Below are 26,364 nucleotides of genomic sequence, written 5' to 3'. Positions count from 1 at the left end.
TTCAGAAACAAGAACTTTTTATTTGGTTAAAAGGAGCACAGAGACATTTGAAGACCAGATCGTTACAACTCTCTCGAGAAGAAGAAGGAGCCACAAGCATTGAAGAAACTAGACGGTAGGACAGAGGAGCCCCAGTTAAAACTCTCCCAGCCAAACACTGGACAATGAACATGTGATCACTGATGCCCTCCAACCCATTTTCACGTTAATTCAGTTTCTTTCCTTGCAGAAATGTCAATGTGCTGTGCTTAACTCCACACTAGTGGTGACCACTCAACTGGTACCAACTGTAAAACTCTTTTATATGCTGATAGAGGCTAAACAGAGCTAGGAAAAACCTTAGTCAAACTATGCAGGTATCTGCCTCCAGGGTCAATCCCAGACCCCAAACAACCATCTTTGCTCTATTGCCAGGGGAGGGACCAAATCGATTCCAGAACCCTCAGAGAGCTACTTGTGGTTATATAGGCAACGTGTTAAGACATATGTTTCATATTGTGTATGCCACTTTTTTTGTTCTAGATTGAGTATATTATTGTTTATACAGCTATTAACAAAGTTATTACAAAATCTGCTGAATTTTAAATTCAAAATAATTGTAAGGCACATGTCTTGCACAATTGAAATTAGACAATTTTTGCCTCTAAGTAAAATATTTGAGTAGATTTATACCACGGTTAATGAAACAACTTCTTATTTCTGAAGAGATTTCCTAAACATACTCTGACCCAAAGCAGAAAAACTAAAAGAAGATGAGCCATTTCTAGAAAAGAAACTTTTTCTATGGTAATATATTGATGTGAGTGTGAATTCAGTTGACAACAGTGATAGATTTCTTTAATCAAAACAGCATGTATTGAAAAATGAAACACCATAAAAATAAATACTAGAACGGTTCATTTTTATCAAACACTTATGTAAGGGAAAAATATTTTGCACACTGTAAATTTCAATACAATTTACATGACATTAAGTAGATTACAACTTATGAAAGGTGAAAGAGACAAAATAACTGCTTCCAATGCGCATACTTCTCTGATGTGTTCATAGCAATGTCATCTGCATGGTCCATCGCATTTACTTGAAGTTTGGGTGTATCCTTTAACAAAATAAGCATGTCTCACTCCATTATTAGCACAGCGCTATTTTATAAATGAAATAATAAACATATAAAAATTATTTTGATATTTGCCTCAAGGGGGAGCTTACAGTTCATCTTGCACATCCTTTGAAATTTCAAGCCATTCCAAGCTAATGTTCTGATGCTATTCCTTAAACAGATCCCGAATTACAAAACTCTATTTTCTTTTCTGGAGCCAAGCCAATGAATTATTATACTTCCATGCCACTTTCTTTCCTCGTGCTTTTTGAAATCCACAGTGTGGACTGGTTTGGGCTAGTTTTTGTTCTTCCTTTACTGAAAAACAGAAGAAGAAGTAAATTCAAAGTTTGAGACTTCTTATCAAACTAGGCATGTCTTGGTCCAACTGGAGACATGTCAGACCCTTATTATGAAAGTGTCTTTCTTCTCTCACCAGCATATTTTTTCATTCCTACAAAAAATTCTAGATTATTCTAGTATGTGACGATGGTAAGCAGTTCACATGAAATAACGAAAAAATGAATAAAATAAATCTTTCTTGGACCCTTCATAGTTTAGAGTTCAGACACACACACACACAAATGTATCTGACACTATCAAAATTTTTATTGTAATCACCAATAAATCATTTTCTTTGATCAATGATTTTTATAATTTTGCTTTTTGAATTATCTGCTGTTAACATATGATATATTTAATGTCAAAGCATCAAAATAGTGCTTTTGTCCTAAGTATAAAACTTTCCTCTTTCCCTCCACCCATCACTTTTTTCTGTCCTACAGTTTACTCACTTAATCCCCAAAAGCTTAATTTTGCTTCAGTTTCTGAAACAAATGTAGTTCAAAGCAGATTGAGGCCTGATCACTTAGGAGTATCTGAGTTCCTCTAGATCTCAGATTGAACTGTACTCTAGCCTGACGGGCTGTGATATCTTCTAACTTTTTCCATAAAACGGGCACCTGCAAAAGTGACTATTTCTGAGTTTCCTTCTTCCTGAGTTGAAGGGAAGTTCATCTTCTTCAAGATACTTACCAAGCTCTAGACTCCTTTTGGCCCAGTTTCCTGAGAACGAGTCCTCACCTTGTTGTCCCTGTTTACTGCGTTCTGTACATCCTTTCTCCTGCAGACGCCCCCTCCAACAGCATCTGCCCCAACCCGCCAGGCATTCCTTCTACCTCATCCCATTCACCCTCTGTCTACCAGACACTGCAGAATTCCCTCAAGTAAAGAAATGAAGTCTTCCTAAACAAGCCTGAGCCATACAATTTTATAATATTCCTTTACTGACTTCCATTTAACTGTGAATTTGTAAACTACTATATCTAAATGATAGATTTTGGAGATTTGCATCCAGATAAGTAAGATCAATACATCTCTATCCATGAAGTCATCTAACATGAATGGAAAATCAGCCAAGCAAAGTTTATGAAAAACATGAAAATTTCCTAAATGGTTAAAACAAAAGGGTGGTTAAGTTATTAATGTGGCTTTTGTGTAGCATTAGTATTTATTTAAGAGTTATTACAAGTTAAGGGAACAAGACTTCTCATTTTGAACATGACATGGAATGACAGAAGCCATCATGTGTACCAGATTGGAATTTAAACTTTCTGCAAGGCACTCAGATGACAATGGAGTTGAGTCTTTGATGAAGTTTCTCCTTGCTTTCCTGGAAGAAAGGAAAAGGGGAGCATCTAAGAGAGAGTGAATTAAGCTCTAAGAGCTTCATTCTGGAGGTAGTCTAGGCTGATTTATCTTCTCACTCTGAGAATTTCAAAGTGAAAACTCCACAGGTCCTCAAAGTATAAAAACCTGGATGACTTGAGAATGAGCAGACTCTCCACAACAGCACACTATTTGGAAGAAGGAAAATGAACTTCGAACTTCAGAAAAAACTCAGTTACTGGCACTTTAGTAATGTTAATTTCAGAAATGAGAAGCCCTGCATAATTTTTTTCAAATCCTTTTTTTTTCACACGGATTATTTACAGCTCTTCTGTAACAGTCTGGCTGGGTTATGGGGGTATTTATATCAAATCCTCCCTCTACTTCATTGTTTTTCATAATCATAAATTATCTTTCCATCTATAATCTTAGGAATTAAGGGTAGAAATTAGATATTTATTATTGTCTTTACTCTGCATAAAATATTGAAAAATAATTTTAAGTGTGTTTTATAAATATATATGTTTTATATATATATATCAATCAAAGTCAAGAGGACATAATATGTCACAATAGGGAGTATTAATTTGCCAGGCTTTATTTATGATTATTCAAAATGTCTTCTTTAAACAGCCAGTAAATCACAGGTTGGATTCTTTAAAAAAATTTATGTGAACCATTTAGAGTTTATATCTATTTGATTTGGGGGGGCTTTTTTACTTAGCAGATTCTTTAGGGTTCATTTCAGGAAAAGAAGATGAAGTAAAGTCAAAAGAGAAAAATGACTTATTTGCAGTCCTTCCCTGAAGGAAGCATTCTCTTAATCGGTTTTTATTTAAAACTCTCTGACAAAGATGTCTAGTTTATTCTAACAAGCATGCACTAATTAAAATCCACATCTTTTCCTTTTTCCTTTGACACATATTTATATTTCATATATCATTTTAGTTTAATTGCCAAACTGACACATATGAAAAAATTTCACCTGTAACTCAAGTGTACGAGTAAAGAGATATAAAAGAATACTTTCAAGAATCTTGCTGTTAAGATATACCACTTTATTTCAAGATGCCTACTAAGAAGTGACCCATTTTTACCATTGTGCTATAGTTCCTATACTTAAAAGATCCTTTGGAAATAAAACAGAAGGCTGTGACTTGAAATTTTGGAAATGTAGTATGAAGTTCACCTACAAAAATCAAGTCTCGCATTACGACTTGAGGTCAGGATTGAAAGGTTTAGCATTAATGCTTATATTTAATATATAGCATTATATATGCTTATATATAATACATAGCATTATATTTAATATATAGCATTAATGCTTATATTTAATAAAAAGAGAAGTATAGCTTCTCACATGTTGTGAGCTTATAAGCAGTCACATTTCAGATCCATCACACACGGTAGCTATGAGACCCAAGGCAAATGGTGTGACCCGTCTAAGCCACCATCTTCTCAACTGAAAAATAAAAATAGAATACCTACTTCATATGGCTTGTGAGGATTAAATGAGATAATTCATAATCCTATAATCAAGGTATATTTTATTAGGTTGTATGTACTGCGTATGTACTGACAGATGTGAAAATTGGAACTTTCTTAAGGCAACTTAAAATATAATTTTATGCTAAATTTTTAAAGAGTTCTGAAAACCTATTTTAAGCTTTTCAAGTTGTCTCTACATATATGAATTATTTACCTTTTATGCAGCATCTGGAAACAGCAAGTTCCAAAAGCAACCAGTATCAGTAAGAGCAATGGGATCGTTGGTATAACAACATAGATTAGATTGGGAATTATTCCTACGAAAGTAAAACAGTCTTAATGTAAAGAGATAGTTGAGGCAGGATTTTGACATTAAAGTTGTATACAAACTTCCCAAAAAGTTAAGGCAAAATGCAATTATGATTCTATGTAAGGTTTTTCCCAAAATACTGAATAATCTAATGACATAAATATAATCATGTTTAGTTAGAAATTAAAAACAAAATCATACTGCATGGTTGTCATGCTTCAATTAAATTTCCATATTTCCAAAACCATTATTAAATCTGCAATTCAGACAGGGACTGGTTTTCACAACATATTAATAATCTTAGCTATCTTGCTTCATCAATCTTCTCAGTTATTACTTTGAGAAACAAGCACTGATTATTAAAGAATAATCATGATTAAAATAATTGTTGATTTATTGGATATGTAATTATCCTAACTAATAAGCTCAGTGCCATGATGATATGGACGACCCTCTGGGAGTAAACCAAAATATGTAAATATTAACCGGTGATAGAGTCATAACCTAGAGACGTAAGACTCCAGAGGCATAAACACTTGATCCTAATTAAATTCTAAAATGAATCATTTTTTAATCCTGTTCCATCACATTTGATAATATTAGGTATTCTTGATAAAATTAAAAAGTGCCACATTGAAGTCCCATACAGCTTAAAATCACTTTATTAAACAATTTTTCAATGCCATAAGAGAGTAAATATTCCTAATGTAATTATTTACTGGCCTATTTCATTAGATTTACATGTTCTGAATGGTTTTAAAATCAGACGCTCCAAAGTGAAAAGCACTAAAGTTTAATAATCATGTCCATACAAGAAAAGCAAATTGGAAAACTATGCATTGACTAGCAAATTGAAAGCCATCATTAAAATTAATCTAAATAATTCTGGTCAAAGTGAACAGGACTTAGATCAAACTATCCATTGAAATGCACATCACTTTCTTTGTTAACAGAAGAAAAATTAACTGAGGTCCAGTGATGGGGTATTTTGAGGATAATTTGCCATGTTTTCACCCACTCTTGAGCCTGTTAAGGTGACTTCAAGCATTTTAAGGATTCAAGAAACATTTCCTTTCCTTTTGAAAAGACCATCATGATCCTTCATATATAAGAGTAAAGAAAAAGGAAAGTATTTCTTACTCTTTCATGGATTTTGGATCATCTGTGGAGAGATTCTGAGAGTTTGAATCTTTGGCTCAATCTTTACAAAGTAACTAGTATAAATAAATATTCTGTCCAACTGGCATAGCACCATGCTAAAACAAGCCCCTAACTAATCCTAAGAGCAGTTTTTGACTAACAGGAGATTTGCACTGGGATTGCATTTTGCATTTTGTGTCTTTTGCAGACAGTGGTGTGCTGGAGGCACTGAGTTGAAAGCTCATTGTATGCCTACTACCCAACCTGCTGTTCAGTGATGTCACTTGGTAGGTTGAAACTGGCCAGGGTGAGAGTATCCACCCCGCAGAAAACTCAGCGTCTACAAATAAGGCTTTCGTAAGCCCAGCCTACCCCGGCCAATCCCTGAACATTTACCAGTACCCCGCTGTTTACAGGCCACTGAATGGGCCCATCTACATCAAAACACCTATACATTGGGGAAGATCTTTGTGGATCCACGTTTCAGTGTAGGACATACCTAGTTTAGTACTAGACAGAACCGCTCAAGTGAAAATAGCAAGAAAACAAAATAGGTTTTTCTATCAGAAACTAGCTTAGCATCATTCATTCTAACCTAGTCCTAAAGTAAATTTCCAGAGGTCTATATTTAGTGCATTATTTCACCAAGCAACAAGAAAAGTTGGGGCCAACATGAAGCAAAGTGTAAAACTACATTTTCTTCTCTTGATAGGTGAGTTAAAGACACATGAATTAATTACCTGCCTCAGTAACAACCACATTTTGATGAGTGTCTCCAGGTTGATTTGTAAAATAAGTCTTTTCTACTGGAGCTGTTGGATTAATCTCTGTAAATAATAAGTACAGTTATCATACATCATGATAAACAAGACAAATGCAAATATAGATGAGAATAAAATTTTATTGTAAAACAAAATAAACATTGATTTCTGAACAACTTCCAGCTAATTTATATGAAATGATCTAACTATAAAGTCCACATTTAATTATCTTTGAATAAAGGATCCACTTGGTGAGTCTTTGCAACCTGGATCCACTGGGTGAACCCCTGTAACCCCAAACTGCATTTAGCAATCCAGAGCACCTGTGCTGATGATAACCTACCACAGGTAGTAAAGATAAAGGAGGTATAACCGTAGGCAAAGATAGGCAAGAACGGGTGAGCATAAGAGTGTGAGACACTAACTGTGATTCAAAGACCCTCAGGATGATTTGGATAATATTATGGGTGCATAATTTAGATTTCTCCTCACAATAATAAGCAGCAGATAACTGCATATGGACTGCACCTGGAATTGAAGATTCAAGTAAAAATGTTCTAAAGCACGTTTCTGTCTTCTACAAACAATGCCATCCTTAGATTTGTTTTCCAATAGTGTCTACTTCTTTAAAAAATAATCGTAAATTAAGGCTTGCGAGTTGTTTCTTTCCCTGGTTTTAAGGAGCAAGATTTCTTCAATTGCCACATACTTAAAAAATGTTGAAACTTCTTACAATGCTCTGGTACTGCTCCCTTGCCTAATTTTTTTTCCTAGGGCACTATTTGTTAAATTAATAGTTCAGAGAAAATAAATTGAATTACTAAGAAAAGAACCATAAATTTGTTTTCATTTGTTTCAAAAAATATAATTCTATGTTTGTTTTTGTCTATTAATAGAAAAGAAAAAAACATACGCAGCATTTGACAGTTTTAGAATAGTAAATCATTTTAATGAAATGTTTACTCTAATTTGGTCACATAGTCTCTATTCATTAGAAGCTTAATCATACACCATCCTATAATAATATTTATTATTCTTATACATGTATATTGCCCTGATACATTGCCTCCTCTAGCCTTCCGACAGAGTCCTATCCTACACCCATTCTTCTACAGAATTTATTTAGGCACTCTATGCCTGTAGGTGCTCAACTGGTATTTGTTGAACAAATAATACAGATATTATTCCATTTATCAACATAGGACTGGTTATCATTAAAATATTTTAACAAACTTTAATGCAATTGCTGATTAGGTAACAAAATTTTAGAAACATTCTCTCCTACATACTATTTTTAATGTCTAAGAGCAAGAGTGCTTAATGTAATTTTAATAAATATAAAAATCAGATTCAGAAGTATCCCCTTAAAAACATCTTTGGATAACATTGATGGACCCAAAGAATAGACATGCAGCTCACAGGACAGTAACCAAAAAACAGTGGAGAAGAAAGTGAGAAAACTCAGAAGTGAATTATTCAGTTTCTGTATAGCTAGGTTAATTTTTTACCACTTTGGATATCAGCAGTCATGCTATTAGATGGTGTGCAGGAGCAGAAGGAAGAGACTAAGTTCACATAGTACTTTTGGTATAGTTGGAGAATAAAGTTCAAAATAATGAGTTTTATAACTTGTCAATTATAATTAGTCCCACTACTTGATCCTCCAATACCCTCACCACTAAAAAGTTAACTACTTACCATCAAAAAAGCACTGACTATACAAGCAAGGAGTTTAATTAAACCAACATTCTTCATAAATAAGACACTAAGCTCAAGGAAAGAAGGATAACTACATAGAAAATAAATAAAAATGAAAATATTTAAAGTAAAATAAAGTACAAAAATTCTATACATTAATAATTCTGAGTACTTCTATACTGTAGAAGTGTATGTGTGCTTCAAAAACAAAAAATACACGAAGGAATATTGTTAAAACTATAGGTATTTGAAGATTTAGATAGAATATAGAAGATAAATCAAAAACTAATTTTATGCCTAAAATGCTCTTCCGTGAGCAATATAAACCTAGACTACCTAACACAAAACAAGAGGATTCTGGGGGATAGTGTCCTAAATAATGTGGTAAGTATGATATACAATAAGACAATAAAATAAAATAAATACAAAGAGTCACCTAAAAGCTCAAAGAAAAGATAATATTGCATTAAGAACACTCTGTAATATACTTTGTTTCATTTAACAGTTTCAAGCACACAGTGTCACAAATTTAAAATATTAAAGAATTTCAACTTTATATTTTTCTAAGAAAAAAATTAAGACAAAGAACCTAAGTGTATAACAGATTTAGCTTTGCAAAGGCTTCTAGGAGGGTAATGATGGATTCAGCAGCCAAGAGGTTTAAAGAATAAACTCACCAGGGATAAAGAAAGTAGGCTAATATACTCAAGAACAAGATAAATACAAGAGAAGGGTAAATCTAATCCAAATAATCCCTTGTGCTTTACAGTCTTATGAGAAAAAGAAGAATCGTGTAATTTCAAGAGAATAATAGAAACAGCAGTACTTGATTATAATTGCCTTCCATGAACACATGTTATGAGGTCAAGCAGACAGCCCTTGGAAGAGTTCAAATGCAACTTCCAAACACTGAGAGGAGAAAAGCAGCTAAAAAATCTTCAAAGCCTAATAGTATAGGCTGTCATCAAACTGCAAAGTAATTCCATGTTTCACCGCAGAAAAGCGAGCCAAAGGTAGTGAAGGTGAAAGATAAAATGTAATGGAAGCAAATATGCACCAAATCTGCTCGTACAGCTTTACGATGCTTCCTACCTGGTTCATACTTGCAGATGTAATTGTGCTTCATGTTGCACCTGTCATCATTCCACTGGTAAAGGTAGGGACCCCCAAGGCCAGGATTGGCTGTTGGCTGATGGTACATCACAACACATTTTTCACTGCCACAGGAAGGTTCATCAGTGTACCAGTTTCTGCAAGTACAGAGAAGCAGGAACACTTCTCAGTGGCCTCGCCGTTCTATTCTGACATCCTCTACAGGTAACAGAAATCACCCTTTGTCCTTTCCCCTCTGAGAACCCCCTTCGCCTCCTCAGGACCCCTACTCACCGGTACTGTGAACTGCTTCCATCAGACCACTGGTAGAGATCTGGGCAGGCACCAGATGTTTGCCCCTCTCCATTTCTCCAAAGCCCTATCCAGAAATCACCATCAGAAATCCCTGTTCCAGGCTTTGTCAGGTTTTGCAACATGCTTTCTATTAACTTCTGTTCTGCTTCATTCTCCAGGCTGAGAAGGGCTCCCCCCTCACTCTCACAAGCCAGGCGTGCCTCCTGAAAGCTCACTCGGCTGGAGAGCTCATGGAAGTAGGCCATCTTGTAGCAGGGATGCTTGAAATCAGCAAAACATACCTTTTGGCCTGAAAAAAAAAAGATGCCCATGTATTGATTATCTGAACTATATCCAGGATGCTGCTTACTACAAATTAAAATGAAAGAACCAATCAAAACAGAGATGCTCTGCCAAGACTATTTCTCCCATTGAACCTTTGCATAAAGGTTATTTTCTAGATTCTTATTTCACTTTATAAAAGCAAATTGATTCCCTAATAAACTTGTAACATAAACTTTTAAACACAGCACATCAAGGAAATGTTTGTAAAGGGAAGTCATAAATCTCCTGGCTTAGATTTTGTAAACTGATACCATAGCAAATGAAAGTAGCTAAAGAAATGTCAGGTATATACAGTAAAGGAAGCTAAAAGGTCAAAATTATGAAGTAAGAATAATAATTCATAAAGGAATTATTAAAAACAAGTAAAAAAGCATATTTACATAAGGTGTCATAAAGTGAATACACGTAAATAATTTAAAGTGGCAAATTTAAGGTGTAAATATTTGTTTTTATTGTATATATCTGAGAGCAAATACATTAAAATTGATAGTTAAGAGAAGTCAGAATGAAGGTAATGGTAATAGTGAACAATTTATTAAGATAATATTGTATTAGAAATGACAAGTTAATCTTCCTGAGTACTTCTAGAATACTTAGAATTTGGAGGGGAAATTGAAAATGTAATTTTTATTTTCACTTGTATTTTAAAAGTTTTTATAAGTTACACTACTCAGTTTAATCATCTATCCTGATATCTATTAATGATTTTAAAAGTCACTATATGTATAGAATATAAATTTGTGTCAAGATATTAGATGGAACCATAAGTGAGGCTTAGGATAATTCTTGAGACCTCTTAATGAAATATCACCTTTTATTATCAAGCTTCATCGCTGTGACATCACTACACTTCTGCTCTAACAGTATCTGTGAAGACAAATACACAGGCAACAAAAGTCTGACTTAAAAGATCTCTCGAAATTGAATTTCACAGACCTCTACATATTGAGCAGAATGAATATTTATAATTACTTAGTGACATAATAACAAATATGCATGAGCCTATCGGGTCACAATAAAGCCAAGTATACAACAGGGATATTACAGTGTACAGGCTTTAGCAGTGGATTCCTATTTTTCTATTGTTTATACCTGCCTCTTTTTACCACCAAATATGTATGCCAAGACTATAGACACAATCTCCAGAATGGTCATACTGTTTTGTTTTGCTTTTCGTTAGCTTCTTTGGTTCACCTCTGATCTCTGCATCAACTTTAATTTTGTAGCTGATCAAGAAAACTTGTCAGTAGTGGAGGGCTGGGGGTGCTATTATATTTAAACACTGGCTAAAAAAATAAAGCATTCAAGCTTTGTACTTTTAATTACAGTACATCACACTGAGCCGGCGTCAGTATCACATCCATTCTTCCCCAGAATCAGCAATTAATGACCTGTGATGACACTCAGAGGCAGGAGGGGACAGAAATCAGTGGAAGGCCATTAACCTCACAACAGTGTTTGAGTGATAGGCATTCAATATCTTGACACAAGCTGAGAACAGCCCACTAATAACAGAGCAGTTCTAGCAATGCAAGCAAGACAGCCAGTTGTCCTCTCTGTCTCATTAAATGTGATCTGGACCCAGGAGCAACACACTGAATAATAAGAACAAATTAAGAAACTACCCCAACTAATTGTTATTGAAAAATAACAAGTTCGTATGAATGACCATGGGAAACTGTAATAAAAGAGACATCAAGAGGACAAATCAGTCTGAAACAAATAATCCTGAGAGATGACCATGGAAGTCCTAATGGTTGATCCTAATACAATAATTATTTTTTAAATATTTCTCCTAATTTATTATTAGGGTTTGTGATGACTTCATTGCTTAAAATGGCTGTTCCTGGCAATACTCTAGCAATGCCATTAAGCCTAGTGATTTTTATGTCTGTATTTTTAAAGCAAGCTCTGTTTCCATTTTTATCTTCTACATCTTTTACATATTTCTAAGCCTCAAAATATATCTTAACTACATTCCCTTGAGTTTTCAATTTGTTCAATTATTCTTCCAAGAACTATCAGACTTCAATTTGATTCCAGCAGTTTTGAAATATTAAGTTGTCCAATGAGATTGTTTTGCAAGATAACAGAAAGAAGCCAAATTAAAAAACAAAACAAAACAGATTAGCCAGAAGTTTTATTGAGTAAAAATTATCTATGTAACAAAGCCAGCACAAGTTCAGAAAATGCCTAGATATGATATATATGCTGAAAGTTGCTGCCCATTATCTCTGACATGCTAAAAAACAAACGCAGCAGAGGTGAGAATACAAGAATGATGATGAAAATTAACTTATTTATAAAATTAAAATAGCACTTCTAATTAAATGTTTAAGAGAGCTTCAAGTGTCTTGTGGAAATTCCTAATACCACTATTAGGTGCTAGGAATGTCAATCTGTAGATAAATGTTAATCTGTTGGGAAATAATAACAATAATAATTAAAATCTATAGACAGGGATTATACTTAAAATAATTAAGAACTAATACTGCACAAGCCCTGGGTAACAGCCAGCCTTCACACTCTCTATGCCAGGCATCCTCTCTTTGGCTGTGGATGATGGAGTGGTCCAGGGGTCCTGGATGAGGTTGTGGAGATTGTGGTAGCTGCATAGCAGGGGGACTCTCAGAGGATCAGGAGAGTGGCCAATTACCAACTACAGACAGAGATGAACTCCAAAGTGTATTAATTGAATATCAGCTGTGTCCACACATTTTAAACTGAAAAGTCACTAGCAGTTCAGATCTAGCAAGGCAGTTTTAAGGAAATTAGAGATTCATTGCAGTTTTTACGGTATCTATATATAAAATCAGTTAAAGCCGACACTGTGAATTTCTTCACATTTAATTCTATTTTACTACTGATTTCCACCTTATTGCACAAATTTGGTCCAAGTTGCAGCAAAATCAGCAGAAGCAGCAGCTATTTAACAGCTTACCACCATTTCAGCTGATCATACTTGGCTGTAATAGCAGTGGAACTCCCAACAGCTGGGAAACAAATGTTGTCCTAATTCCCAGAAAAGTTCCATTAATACGGATCTTCTGGAAGCAACTTTCCCACTTCTGTAAAGGCTAATCTTCTTAGGGAACCATTACGATTACCTCCCTTCTCATTCTGTGAGATCACATGGAGAACTTCCTTTTCTCTTACTTTTAAATACTACATTTAGATAAAATCCTCCATCGACTATTTTGAGCAATAGGAAGATACATTTACCTCCATCTACTACATCTAATCTTCAATCTACTATTCTACCACCCATAAAATATTCAGATAAGTATTCAGATAACCATATAGCAGTTTCTCACACTAAGGCTACCTTGATACTAACAATAATTTACTAAATGTTATCTAACACCTGTAGTGGGAAATCTCCCTTGATTGTTGGCTCACTTACAAGAGAGATAGACCTTCCACCTATGATTCTACACCTCCTGGTTTCATACACACACACACACACACACGCACGCACACACACATGCACGCACACACACACGCACACTCACACACAACTACATACATACATATGCACTTTAGAGATAATTCTCAGTATTGCCTGCTAAAATAAACATTCCTATCATCACAGCTATGATTCTGCTACTATTTCAATGAATACATAATTCTTTTTTCTTAGTTATGAAAATTTCTTTAGAGCTAAATACTGGCAGAGTTTTCAGTGCTTTTAGCAACACTGTAAAATTGGGCCTAAACTCAAAAGTCATGGCAGTTTCCTTTTTTCTTCCTGAATAGAAAGGATCTATGACTTGGTTTTGTTTTGCTTATGTTTGTTAACTTTCTGAAAGTTGAATCCTCAGTTAGTTATGAGAGTAATAACATTTTTCTTACACCTCACATTATAATCATATCTAATCAACATTAAATAAGTATTAAATTTGTCATATTTTTCAATAAAAACATGGAAGACATACTATGAATCCCAATTGTTCAATTATGGCTTAGTTTTAGTTGCAAAGAAAAAAACAAGTTGTACAGAAGAGGACCTACATGGGACTTCCCTGGCGGTCCAGTGGTCATGACTCTGTGCTCCGAATGCAGGGGGCACAGGTCTGATCCTTGATGGGGAAACTAAGATCCCGCATACCACACAGTGCAGCCAAAAAAAAAAGGGGGGGGGGACACCTACATGATAGATCTTCCCCAAACCAGACTGACCAGACTTTGGACATTTTACAAGAATCCCACAAAATAATTTGTTTTTCATAATTCTTTCTTACCTTACTCAAAATCAAAGGTATAAATATGCCGAAACTACAACATACAATGTGACATGACCTCTGACAGTAATGCCAAAACTTTCAAACTAAGAAAGGGAAGGCTATTGATCATAAGTGTTCTGCTTTCAGTGTTCAATATTACACCAACTTTTTAAGACTTCTTCATTATAAAAATGTTTTGTTATAATAAACCTTATTTTTGCACTAGAGATTTTATAATGTGCACTATTAAGTGCACTTATTAAGATCGTGCTGGACTCCATCTTCCTAAATTGTTAACCATCCAAAACTGTAGCCTTGGGTCACTGTTTGGATGATGGTGGCATCTGCATGCCCTACCTCTCCACCTGGGAAATATCACAGACGTTCTGAGAAGGGGATGAAAGTTATTTTTTTTAAACCCAATGTTTAAAATCAAGATCTAAATAACAAACTGTAAACCAAGTAATTATGTGAGTTAAGAATTCAATCATTCAATCATAAGAGCTGGCTTGGAATCCCAGAGCTTTACTTGAACTGTGAGGACATTGGGGACATTATTTAAATTTTCCTGGTCTTAGTTTTCTCACCTAAAAAGTGAGAGTGGTTAGGAGTTTTAAAAAAATAATTCATAATAATAATAGCCTGACATTTATCAATAGTTTAGTGTGCAGGGCCTCACTGCTAGCACAATCCATGCCTTTGGGTAAGTCAGGAAAGATGATCTCTCCTGGTGATACAGGCTGCTCAGCTTGAAACAGTTCTGCTCTCCTCTAGGTGGCCTCAGCTGCAGGCGCGGGCACTACTGCGCCGAGCGCCCTCTCACAGCTTCTTGGCGGCACCTGTGACCATGACTGCAACCTGCACTACTGCGTTTGAACCCCTTTAACCACGCAACAACCCTGGGATGCCTCATCCCATTTAAAAAATGAGGCAAGGGAGGCATAGAAAAGTTAAACAATTTGCCAAATTCACACAGCTCATATATGGTAGAGGGTTTACAACCAGGCAGCCTGGCTCCACAGTTCATGCAGGTCCCCAGACTTCCATGCTGCCTCCATGGAGGTCTCAAATATATTTTTCCAAGCTGAAAAATTTCATGAATAAAGGGATTGATTAATATGTACATTATTAGTATGACCTATGCTATCATGTTTAGCATTGGTCCGGTGTTGATTGCTGGATGGCTAACATATACTAGGGGTTGTACATTGAGAGTTTGTTTCTAAGCAGAATGTGGATTTTCTCTTACTGAACATTTAGACACAGGATTCATATTGGAACATCTATCTCAGATTTACAGACCCTATGTGTCCTTAATGATTTTTTAATCTAGACCTTCTATTTTCCAAATAGAACAAACAAGGTCCAAACTGATTTTTTCCCCAATTACAAGGAGTATAACTTTGGTCAAGTTGTCAGGCTGTGTTATATATCCGCCGCGATATGTTAAAACAGTGAAAGAAATAATCTCGCCTGGCAGTTTTGTCCATCCATTCACCTGTGTGCAAAGCGCCTGGCAAAGATGGAGAGTTGGAGAAAGTAAAAAGTGTCAGTGAGACCATCAGCTGGATTTCCACTATGGACACCTTTATACAGTATTGTCCCCTTTCTAATGTTAATGCAACAGATATTGCCATCTTCCAGAAGAAGAATTATAAAAACAAAACCATAAAATGATGAAAAACAGCAGTTAAGGATTAATGGCTATGATGAATGTGTATTTATGAAATGACTGGTAATAAGATTAATTTGTTCCTTTCTTGCCCAAGAGATACTTAAAGTAATTGCATCTCTGAAAAGTGCACTGCCATCACTTTACGTGTTTGATGATGTCATGGAAAATAGTACCATAGGCTGGAATATGCTCAGCAGTCTTTTCTTTTTAATTTTAAAAAGTTTTTATATCTCCCTTGCTATTATATTAATCTATAGGCTACTGGTCACCACCCATGATTTTGCAATATTCTGTGACAGTTGCATGATCAAAATGGAAGTCTCTAAATCGTCCAGTCTTCTAAATGTTTGCCAATTTCAATAAGGTCACATTAATACATATTAAAGTGTTCTGCAGAAATGTGGAGCTACCATGAAATACACTTAATGCATTTTGCAGCATAACCAGGTTGATGGATCACTGCTATGTGCACCAAAAAGAGAAAGTAAACACACATACACACAAACTTCAGCACACTCCGAATGCTTAAGAATATTGGTGTGCTCTTCAAACACATCCTCCCATTTTAAAGACCTGAATTTTGAACTCTTCTTTTTCATATGTATCCATATCCCCCAAGGTAAAATCCTCTTAGCTTTGTTCTAAAGAAGGTGTCATTACCCACCAGTCACTTCACAGATTTAAGTGATATCCTCTACACATCTGTGTGTAGCAACAAACAAGTACAGGTTCAAGACCTTGAAAGTAGTTTCCAACTTAGAACCACAAATTCACTAAAAACTCTCTGACCATTATCCTTATAGTTTATATTTTTATTGCATATCCATGCATCAAAATAAGCATAGCCAGTGATCTATAAAAATACTTTTCTATTACTGCCAGATGCTATTAAATCTTACAGGACAGATTATGATGATGTGTGAAATGTTATTTCTCATTTAAATATTTTCACTTCATTTATAAATAATGCTCTCAACTTTAAACAGGGTGGTGTATTTAAAAGTATCAGAAAGTATCTTATTGAATAAAGTACTAAAATGAGAATTTCTATTGAGCATTATTTTGTGAGTTCTTGTCTTTTTTTTTTCCTGGAGTAATTACTTTGGTACACTAAATAGAAATTATAAATGGTTGTACTGATATTCAATAACTAGAAAATGTATTCCATATACTGTAAGTATGTTCCTAATGATGGCCCCAAAGAGCTTGTTTCAGTTGACAGACAGTTGAGTAGAATTTTGGTAAATTGTCCCTAGTGGCATGAAAAAGTTGATGCACCTCTCAAAGCTTAACATCAACCAGGGAGACATTAGACCTACTTTGTCCAAAATGTCACGCTTTAGACTCCTGTGTACTCATGCCATTATGGCTGAAATACATATTTTAAAAAATTAGTTTTCAAAGGATAAAATCACAAATCAATTTATAATGGTTAGATTTCAATGTGAGTTTGTAAGGCCAAAGACAATTAAATTATTCATAAGAAAAACATAACTAATTGTTTTGATATCAAGTAAACATCATCATTTATGTTAAATCAAATAGATCATGTTCAGTTAATTAGAAATTTTCCAGATGTCACCTACAAGATGCCTATAAATACTTGATAGGAAAACAGAGCAAGAGGTTTGCAGCAATTTATGCAATAATAGAACAGAAAAGAAACTTTTCATCAACGATTTGTTCAAGTTTTTTTTTACTTTATGTATTCTTTTTCTTCCTTTGCAAACCTTAAAGCATAACATAGGAATATGCCTAGTAGATACTATTTAAGTCAATGAAATGTTTCTATGTGTTTAAGAAACACCTTATGAGTACCATTTGTCTAGATTCCATGCATATTACAGGGCAGGAATAGAGATGCAGACATAGAGAACGGACTTGGGGAGCGGGGGCAGGCAGCTGGGACGTAGTGAGAGAGTAGCATTGACATACACACGGCTAAATGTAAAATAGATGGCTAGTGGGAAGCTACTACAGAGCACAGGGAGATCAGCTTGATGCTTTGTGAAGACCTAAAGGGGTGGGATAGGGAGGCTGGGAGGGAGGCTCAAGAGGGAGGGGATATGGGGATATATGTATACATATAGCTGATTCACTTTGTTTACAGCAGAAACTAACATAGTACTGTAAAGCAATTACACTCCAATAAAGATTAAAAAAAAAAAAAACCTTATGCTCAGAGCCTGATCTCTGTTCATTCATTTGCAAGAATAATTCTGACAGAGACAAAGGCAGTCAGATATATAATTTACACATTCAGATGAATTTTATGGTGAACTTCTTTTTAAGCTAAAATAAGGAGAATGGGATCTAATGCTCTGGCTTTTGTAACCTCCTTGCTTGATAGTGTAAACTTTTCACTTTATAAATGAATAATAATAACAGCCTGAAACAAATGTAAGCGACATGCCCTTCCAAGTGACATTTCACAATGTATTTAATTCCAGTGTCTCCTGAGGGCCGAAAAGTTAGCGGAGAGTGATTGATCACCAGACACGGAAGGATTATATTCAGAAGATGCAGAACATCACATTGCTGAGGGGAAGATCAGTAACAATTACGCTTAATATGCCAGTTTCTAAAGGTCTGGCTTCACTACTGATTAAGTTGCTGTCATCTGTCATCTACCTCTAGCTCTAGTGACACCTGTTATACAGATGCACAGAATGTGAAAAGGAACTCATGCTTTTTACATTAAAAAAAAACTTCCCACACTTAAAACACATGCCCACATACTTTCAACAAATATTTATTGCAACACTTTAATTAGCATCACAAGAGATTTCAATAAAGGTAGCTATGATCAATTTCCCTGTAAGGCCCTATTCATTCATCCTAGGCTTCTGAGAATCTTTATGTGTTTTTTCAGACCTCCGCCAAAGGGAGAGTGAATGCGACATGAATGGCTCAACATTAGGACAATGAAAGTGGAAGGAAAAGAAAAATCAAGGCAAACTCTGGGAAGCTTGCCAATTCTGATCCATTTCCCTTGCACTGACTGGAACGACCTAATTCGGCACCTACTGTGTGCACAAACCTGCATTACTGACCATGTACACCTCAACCCAACTCGAGCAGATGTCATGTTCTGAGAAGTCCCTAACTTGACATGAGGTGTGTAAAGGAAAGGCGTCCTCACACAACGATCAGTCCCTTAGTTTTTTTCAGCCCTCCTGAGAACAAAGGCTCGGTGCCCCTGGGTCGGTGAGCCACCCACAGCGAACAAGTCTGGTCTCAGAAATCATCTGAGTGAACCCCGTGCGGGCGGGGACTGAAGTCGAGCCAGGCCAACAGGGGGTGGCATTTCTGCAGCGGCTCTTCTGCCTCTGGGCTCCCTCTGCCTCCGCGGTACCCCACCCCTTCTACAGGTACCAGCCCTGCCCTGCGGCCAACTCTCTTACAAAGAAAGTCGAAATTAGTCCTAGAAGAGGCTGTACTGCCTAGAATGACGCGGAGTTCGTTTTGCAGCTACGGAAGCAGCCACCTTCAAAAAATTAAACTTTGTGTGTTTAGGGCGGCTGGGGAGAAAGCAGAATACAACTTCCCCGTCTCCTCCGGCCCCCTACCTACCCCGCACGGGTTTCCAACCCCTCGGAGAGCCTCCACCCCGGGACAGGCCGGCCCGCACCGCCCTCGCCCGCGCGCCCCACGGTCCCCTCTCCCGGCTCGGGCGCTTGGCGGGCGGCCCCGGACTCACCGCTGAGCACCCGGCGGCAGAAGGCTCCGTGGCCGCAGAGCAGCGCGGCGCCCAGCAACAGCGAGACCACGCGGCTCATCGCGGCGCGGCGGCGGCGGCGGCGGCAGGTGTGGCGTGGAGCGAAGGTGGCCTCTGCCCGCCGCGCAGCCGGGGCTCTAACCCCGCTGCCTCCTTGCCTGCCCGCGGGGCCCTACTCCCGCCGCCCGAACCCGGCTGCCCGGCCCCCTGCACGCATCGCCTCTAGCCGGACCTGGCGCCAGGCGCGCTGGTGCCGCGCGCGAGTGTGCTGGGCTAGAGCGCACGATGCCGCGGGTGCGCGTCTCGGGAAAGGCTACAGAAGTTAGGGGGTCCCGTGTCTATCCCAGAGGTGAAGCAGGAGCCCGGATTTGGATCCCTCGTCCCCTTTGCTCCTCTCCACGGCCTCTGGCAAGTGAGGGGCCGAGCTCGTGCGCCCCTGTCGTGGCTCCCACAGCAGCAGCAGGAGCTCTGCGCTGGAGGCGCCGTCTTATATACCCACGTCCCGAGGTTCCAGCCCCTCGCTAGTAATAATTTTTAACTACTTCGTCTCTCCTGTCATGCGGAGCATCCTGGCCCCTCCCCCTAAAAACTGGAGCCACTTCGCAAACAGTCCAGTCAGCAGCCCCACCTCCTCCCCTCCGTTCCTCCCGGTCTCCTCTTTCCATTCGCTAGCAGACTGGATACTCATTTGTGTAAAATGTGACAGCTTTGCTATTAAATTCTGGCAAAAGTTGGATCCATTTGATTTTCTCAAAGATTAATGTCCATGGGGATGCCAACTGGTGGGGCCTTTTTTTTTTTTTTTTTTTTTTTTGGACTAAATTGCTTGATCATGTGTATTGCTAGATGCAGGGCACTAGCCAATATTTAAGATGGATTGGTGGAGTGGGAGCCAAAACCTGCTCAGTGAATTATACAGTGTGGCAACTTTTTCCCCACCTAGGTTCTGCAAATAGATTACTTCCAAGCAGGTTGTTTGACTAAGTTGCCACGGGAGTAAATTGAATATTTGAAACACAGTTTTCCCAACTGATTTCAATCTTAGTATTTGCAGCTCTAGAGAAAACCATCAACACAAATTTTCCGAATATTTGGGAATTTCCTGGACATAAAGGTATGTATTTCTTTGCAATCATCTACCAATGACCTGTAGTTTACATCAGAAGTAAACCATTCTAAAACCTACAGAGGCACTTTTCCATAACCGGACTTATGCTTTATTGTAATAACAGTCCACCCAAGGATGCTAAATTTTCCTGGAGTATTGAAAAGAAGTTCTTGAGAGTTTCACCTATATCCAGTCCATAAGAGGAACCCTGAGGAGGCTCTCATAATGGGCTTCAGTAGAATTGGTATTTTGCCATTATGTTGCTTTAAATGCACCAGCATTTGTTAAATAAAATCCTTTGGTTTTTATAGCACCTCCCTGTCTTCTGTTTTCATAAGCCACAAGTACACTCAACACTTGTTGGACTGTTTTCTTAGGGAAAAAAAATCTTTCTATACTAAAGACATCTTATAAGAAGTTTTAACACTTGGAAAGATCTTATGGATTATTAAATCCACCCTACTCAAGAAGGTAGAATTTCGAAATAATTATGCCTATGACTATTTTTCTTATGTAACTATTAAAAATGCTGATTTATTCCGGGGCCATGGGCAATCAATAAATCATGTAAAGACTATGGATTTTGAGAGTTTCACCACTAGGCTAAAAGTCCAAAAGAAACAGGTATTGCTGGTATTTTGAATGGAAAATGAAAAACATAAGTCCTCAAGCAGTGGAGGTATATATAGCTCAAGCCTGTAAACTGTGTCAAGGTGTCCCCTGGCTGTGGTCAGAAAGTTGCTCCAGGTGCCTTCACAGTCCAGTGTGGAGGAACAAATGTAATAATGGCTGTGTATAAAGGCCATAGTGGAAGGAAGGGTGAACAAGTGTTATGGTTCACACGGAGGAAAAAGGAATTAGAGATTTTTACAGGAATTCTGTAGCCACTTGCAGGCTGAGTGTGATGATCCTCATTGGCTGATGACCTGGGTGACTGCTCCAGGTACCTGCAAAACTGGGAGTTCATTTCTGCTTTCATGCCATCCTACTCCAGGATACTCATGTGGCTCAGAGCAATCATGGAAAGGTCCATGTTTGGGAAGGCATGCCAATAGATTACAACATAAGCACTGGGTGTGATTTTCTATATATGGGTAAACCCCCAAATGGCTCTAATGCCTAAAAAGCCGGCAAGTCCTTGAAGCCATTATTGGCAAGGGGAAGTCCCATGGTTTTTGTTCTTCAGAAAATCGAAATTATACTAATAGCTATATCCTCAATATGGTTGCAGAGGCTTCCTAATACAATTTGTCTTTAGGCTAGGATTATATCAGTTCAGGGTGGCCACACCTATTAATTAGGGCTACTTGGCAGTTATTTTGGTAGCTGTTTGACTTATCAGAACAAATTATTAAAGGCTCTTTTCAGATGTGATGTTTTTAAGGAGACTGGCTTACAAGACCAGACTCTTTGTTTCTCCATCACTAGAAATCATTTGGATGTATCATCATTAAATTCAGAGAGAACATTTTGGACAGTCATAAATATAGAATATTAGTGGTACTTGATATTCTCTTTGAAGAGCATGGAGCAGAGCGTATCTCTCAAATAATTTTTTTTCATATAGCATGGTAGGAGACAAACAAAATTTTCAGCAAAACTCCTATAAAAATTTAAAGTTATGGGGAGTTAGGGGAAAGCAACAAATGCTAATTTTTAAACAAATGACTTTCATTGTTTTTCCCTGAGGATATGTACAAGGTATCACAGGAGACAAATGACTTTCTCACAGCAAACATATTTTACTTCCAGAAGTTTAACTGCTTTGGGATCAATCAGGAGATGAGGGCTCCCTGAAAAGTAACCAATAGAACCTGAAGTTATGTGAGGAATGTTTGTGTATGTGTAGAGGTGGGCTTTCAGATTCCCTGAAACCAAGCTGTGACAAGACCATGAGACTGGTGACTGGCAAATCAGGAGAGAGGTCTGCTGCAAGTTAAGATTCTTTGCCCAGTTTAAAAAAAAAAATTCAAATGAGAACTTCAAACTGATTAGGCTAATGAGTTCATCATTGATTCAACAACCTAAAACATCGCTCTTCGAGACCCAAGAGAGAAAGGTGATCTCAACAAGAGTGATCCCAAAGAAATCTCTGGCATGAGTCAACCACTAAGTCTCCAGAAGCTCTGAAACATCAATTAAGCAACAGTATTTGGAATCCAAAGTCTTGAAAAGTGACATCAGGGTCCTTAATAGTACGCTACGGAATCTGTATGCCCCAAATATACAACCTACTTCTTCATTCTCCTTATTTCCTTTCAAACGTCTGCAATTCCCCGTAAGCATCTGTTTTGTATGTCCATTAATAAGCCTTAGGAACAGACAGTCTGAATTCCAGACACTGATTTGCACTCAGTGGCTTCTCACTTGGGCAGCTCTGTACAGTGTCTTCAGCCTCAGCCACAGCAGGGTTTGCTCATGCTCTTCCCAGAAGAAAAAGTGACAAATGTGGTTGTTTTATTCAGTTCGGGCTGCTATAACCAAGTACCATAGACGGGTGGCTTACAAACAACAGAAATTTATTTCTCACAGTTCTTGAGGCTGGAAGTTGGAGATCATGGTACCGGCATAGTTGGGTTCTAGAGAGGGCACTCTTCTGGGTTTCAGACTGCCAACTTCTGTTTAGGTCTTCACATGCAGGAAAGACCACTAAAGTGCTCTCTGGGGTCTCTTTTTATAAGGCCACTAGTCACATTTATGAGAACTCCACTCTCATGACATAATTACTGCCCAAAGTCCCCACCTCCTAATACTATCACACTGAGGGGTAGGATTTCAACATGAGAATTTGGAGGGGGATACAAACATTCAGTCTATTTCAATGGATTACAAACGGGATTTGTTACGTTAAAAATTATTACAACTTTATATTATTTGAAATGTTACTGGAATCCAGTAGTAACTAGTTTATTCATTCTACTACACCTTATTTAAAGATGGCAAGTGATTCTCCTGAGGCCTATCAATAACACTGCCAGGACACAAATATGTAAAAGTGAAAAATAAAGCTATTACAATATAACTGCTTCAGCAGCAAGCAAAAAGACTGTTTCTTTTTTTGTAAGTAATGGTTAGCTGTCACTTCCAGGAAGAGACCATTGAATCCAAGGTTTTTCCTCCCAGTTCTTCAGAGGTGACATCTTGGCTTTTGTGCAGGCCTGTGACTGGCTCAAATGCAAGGATAAGCAGTTGGTCAAATTTCCCCGAGATTTACTTGCTCTTTTCAAAACATGTCTGTGCTACGGAGTACATGACCTGCCTCGTTTAAGAGCCAGTCCTACTCTTCCTCATAATCCCAGGAAAAGCCTTAGTCTTTACAGGGCTGTCTTCATTGTTCATAATGCTGTTTGAAATTTAATGACGAACTATATATACTACAAAAACCTGCCTTTGTATCATTTAAAAGTTTAAATTTAGGAACTGTTGAGTCTGTTACATGTTTTGACCATTCAGGTGATGGGTTAAAAATATTTACGGAACTCAATTACTAGAAGTATGTGTTATCGGATCTGAAGAATCATATGAATTTATGTGAATGTGTAATTAAATATCAACTCAGTAAATTAAAATTTCCTTTTAGTGCTTCTTTATTAATTGAAAGCAATGCAATCAGTACCATTGTTATCGATTTATCATGGGCCAATACTTTTTATTCTAACCTTGGCTGAAATACTAAATCTGGTCTTAATATATTTTAATACAAACATGCAAAATTGAGGTAACTAAACCAAAAAAAAAAAACACCTATAAGCTAAAGGCATCCTTACTTCAAGTGTCCAGCCTGGATTATCTAGGTATGCAATTGACAAACTCCTTATTGAGTATTGTAATATGGAACTTGGCTAGCAGAATCATTAATCCAAATTTTTAGTTACTATGATCTTAGGCAAGTTTCTTCATTTTTTTTGGTTTTCACTTTTAAAGTATAATGAATTGAAGAAGTTCTGTGCTTCCTGACTGAATGGCATTCTGCCCCAGAAATATTTATTTCACAAATTTTTCACATCTTAATCTTTATGTGCACTAAGAATTATCCCTAGCTAGGATGTCATAATATACTATATATATATATAAAACATACAAAATATACATAATATATATATACACATTTTCAAAATGTATACAGATCCAAATTTAATTTTTAAATGTCAATAAATTCATAAAACTTTTTTCCACGTATTTTTAATCAACATTTACTGAAAGAACAATTGTTATTATGTGGGGTCATGGAAACATATGTTTGTTAAAAATAGAGCTTCATAGTCAGAGGTAGGGAATCACTAAAGTAGATTATTTCTAAAGTCCTTCTCAGCTTTATAATTCTCTCTCTCTCGTGTTAGGAAAATCTAACACTTTTCTTCTTTCGTTTTTTCTTTTCTTTCTCCTTCCCTCCCTCCCTCTCTCTCTTTCTTCCTATGAAAAAAGACAGTGTCAATTTATAATGAATGGGTACACTCCCTTATTTGATTTCCAAGTTAATCAGAAAATAGGAGTCCTGGAAAATTTTCCTATGATCCTTTGAGTAAGAGATCAATATGTTGCAGATGCCACATAAATGGAAAATCCAAACAAAGCAAAATAAAACTGAGTGCCAGGCTGAGTGAAAGAAAATACAACTAAAAGACCATAAAACTATAAATAAACATTTGATGAACCCAGATTTTTTCTATAAAAGTGCTCCATTTTATTCAAAAGGAAATTGTACCAGGAAGAGGAATAGCTAAAGACCTAGAAAACATAAAATATGCCTTTGTTGTATTCACAAATATTCAACGTTTCTCCAAATATATCCAGTGACTAGAAAACAATGGTGTCAGAGCAGCCATAATAGCAATAAACTGGGTTATACGGAAGGACATATAAAGTTAGAAAATTTGGGGAAAAAAACAAAGGTTTTAGGACAAGAAAATCACTTTAAATATCCTTCTGGAGGTACATCTGTCACTTCAGTATTTGTTCATACACTGTTTCTCAGGGTAAAGGCTTATGTGCCAAATGCATGTGTATACTGCAGCACAGAAAAATGGAAATTTTAGAAAAAGCAAGGAACATGCTGTCAGGTAACTGGTAGCTGTTGGCATCCATAAAAATCTCCATCCTCTAGACTCTGCTTTTTAAAAAAATATATGCAAATTATCATTTATCTGTAACAAAGTCTAAATATTCTGCATTGTAAAGAAAACTGAACAGAATAAACCTGAACAGAAAGGGGGGAAAACAGCAAGAGTAAGTACATTTCTATTGTCAAATATCATTTCCGAAAAAATAAACTGACCATATTACATCCGGAATTGACGCTATAATATTTCTCTCCAAAGAATGGACACATAAGATTCATAAGACAGCCTTAATTTTCAAGAGCTTTCAAGAACAGAGAGACAAGAGATCATCATGGATCTATTAGCTAAGTACCGTCTATCTTTTCTAACAGGTAGGAGTCATTTAATCTGATACTAAACAAGAAGTATGGTTTAGATTTTTAAATATTTGTGAAGTCAATTAATACAACAGTTGCAAAAAGATATGAAGTTCTTCACACAAAACTGGGAGGATCATTGTGGATTCAGGTTCATCTCCACTGGGGCTCATTGGCATGTAACCTAATGACTTTTGGGGAAAAAAATACATATTGGGAATAAAATGGGGGACAGAGGTAGGCCTGGATATCTTCATCCCCAAATCATTCCTCGACCCATCTACATCAACCCCTCCCTAAACAGATTACTTCACCCAGCTTACTCTCAC

The 26,364-nt window shown here is 36.9% G+C and overlaps 1 protein-coding gene across 4 annotated transcripts; it reads right to left on the bottom strand.

The window, feature by feature from the left end:
* CHODL (chondrolectin) lies at positions 1-19,955 on the bottom strand. Of its 4 annotated transcripts, none has more exons than XM_057697223.1 (7): positions 19,494-19,572; positions 9,551-9,860; positions 9,257-9,414; positions 6,446-6,532; positions 4,470-4,572; positions 2,693-2,771; positions 1-1,142 (listed from the first exon to the last, which is right to left on the bottom strand). In XM_057697223.1, exons 1-7 carry the CDS (start codon positions 19,570-19,572, stop codon positions 1,056-1,058), a joined length of 903 nt encoding a protein of 300 aa, XP_057553206.1. In that variant the 3' UTR covers positions 1-1,055. The 4 variants fall into 4 exon arrangements, with proteins under 4 accessions (XP_057553206.1, XP_057553208.1, XP_057553209.1 ...); XM_057697226.1 differs by lacking the exon at positions 1-1,142 and adding an exon at positions 1,346-1,417; XM_057697225.1 differs by lacking the exon at positions 2,693-2,771 and having other exon boundaries at positions 1-1,417; positions 19,494-19,955.
* Positions 19,956-26,364: the final 6,409 nt, after the last annotated feature.

Source organism: Hippopotamus amphibius, chromosome 10 (assembly GCF_030028045.1).
Source record: "Hippopotamus amphibius kiboko isolate mHipAmp2 chromosome 10, mHipAmp2.hap2, whole genome shotgun sequence".
NCBI lineage: Eukaryota > Metazoa > Chordata > Mammalia > Artiodactyla > Hippopotamidae > Hippopotamus > Hippopotamus amphibius.
This window is presented reverse-complemented; position numbering and strand designations above follow the sequence as displayed.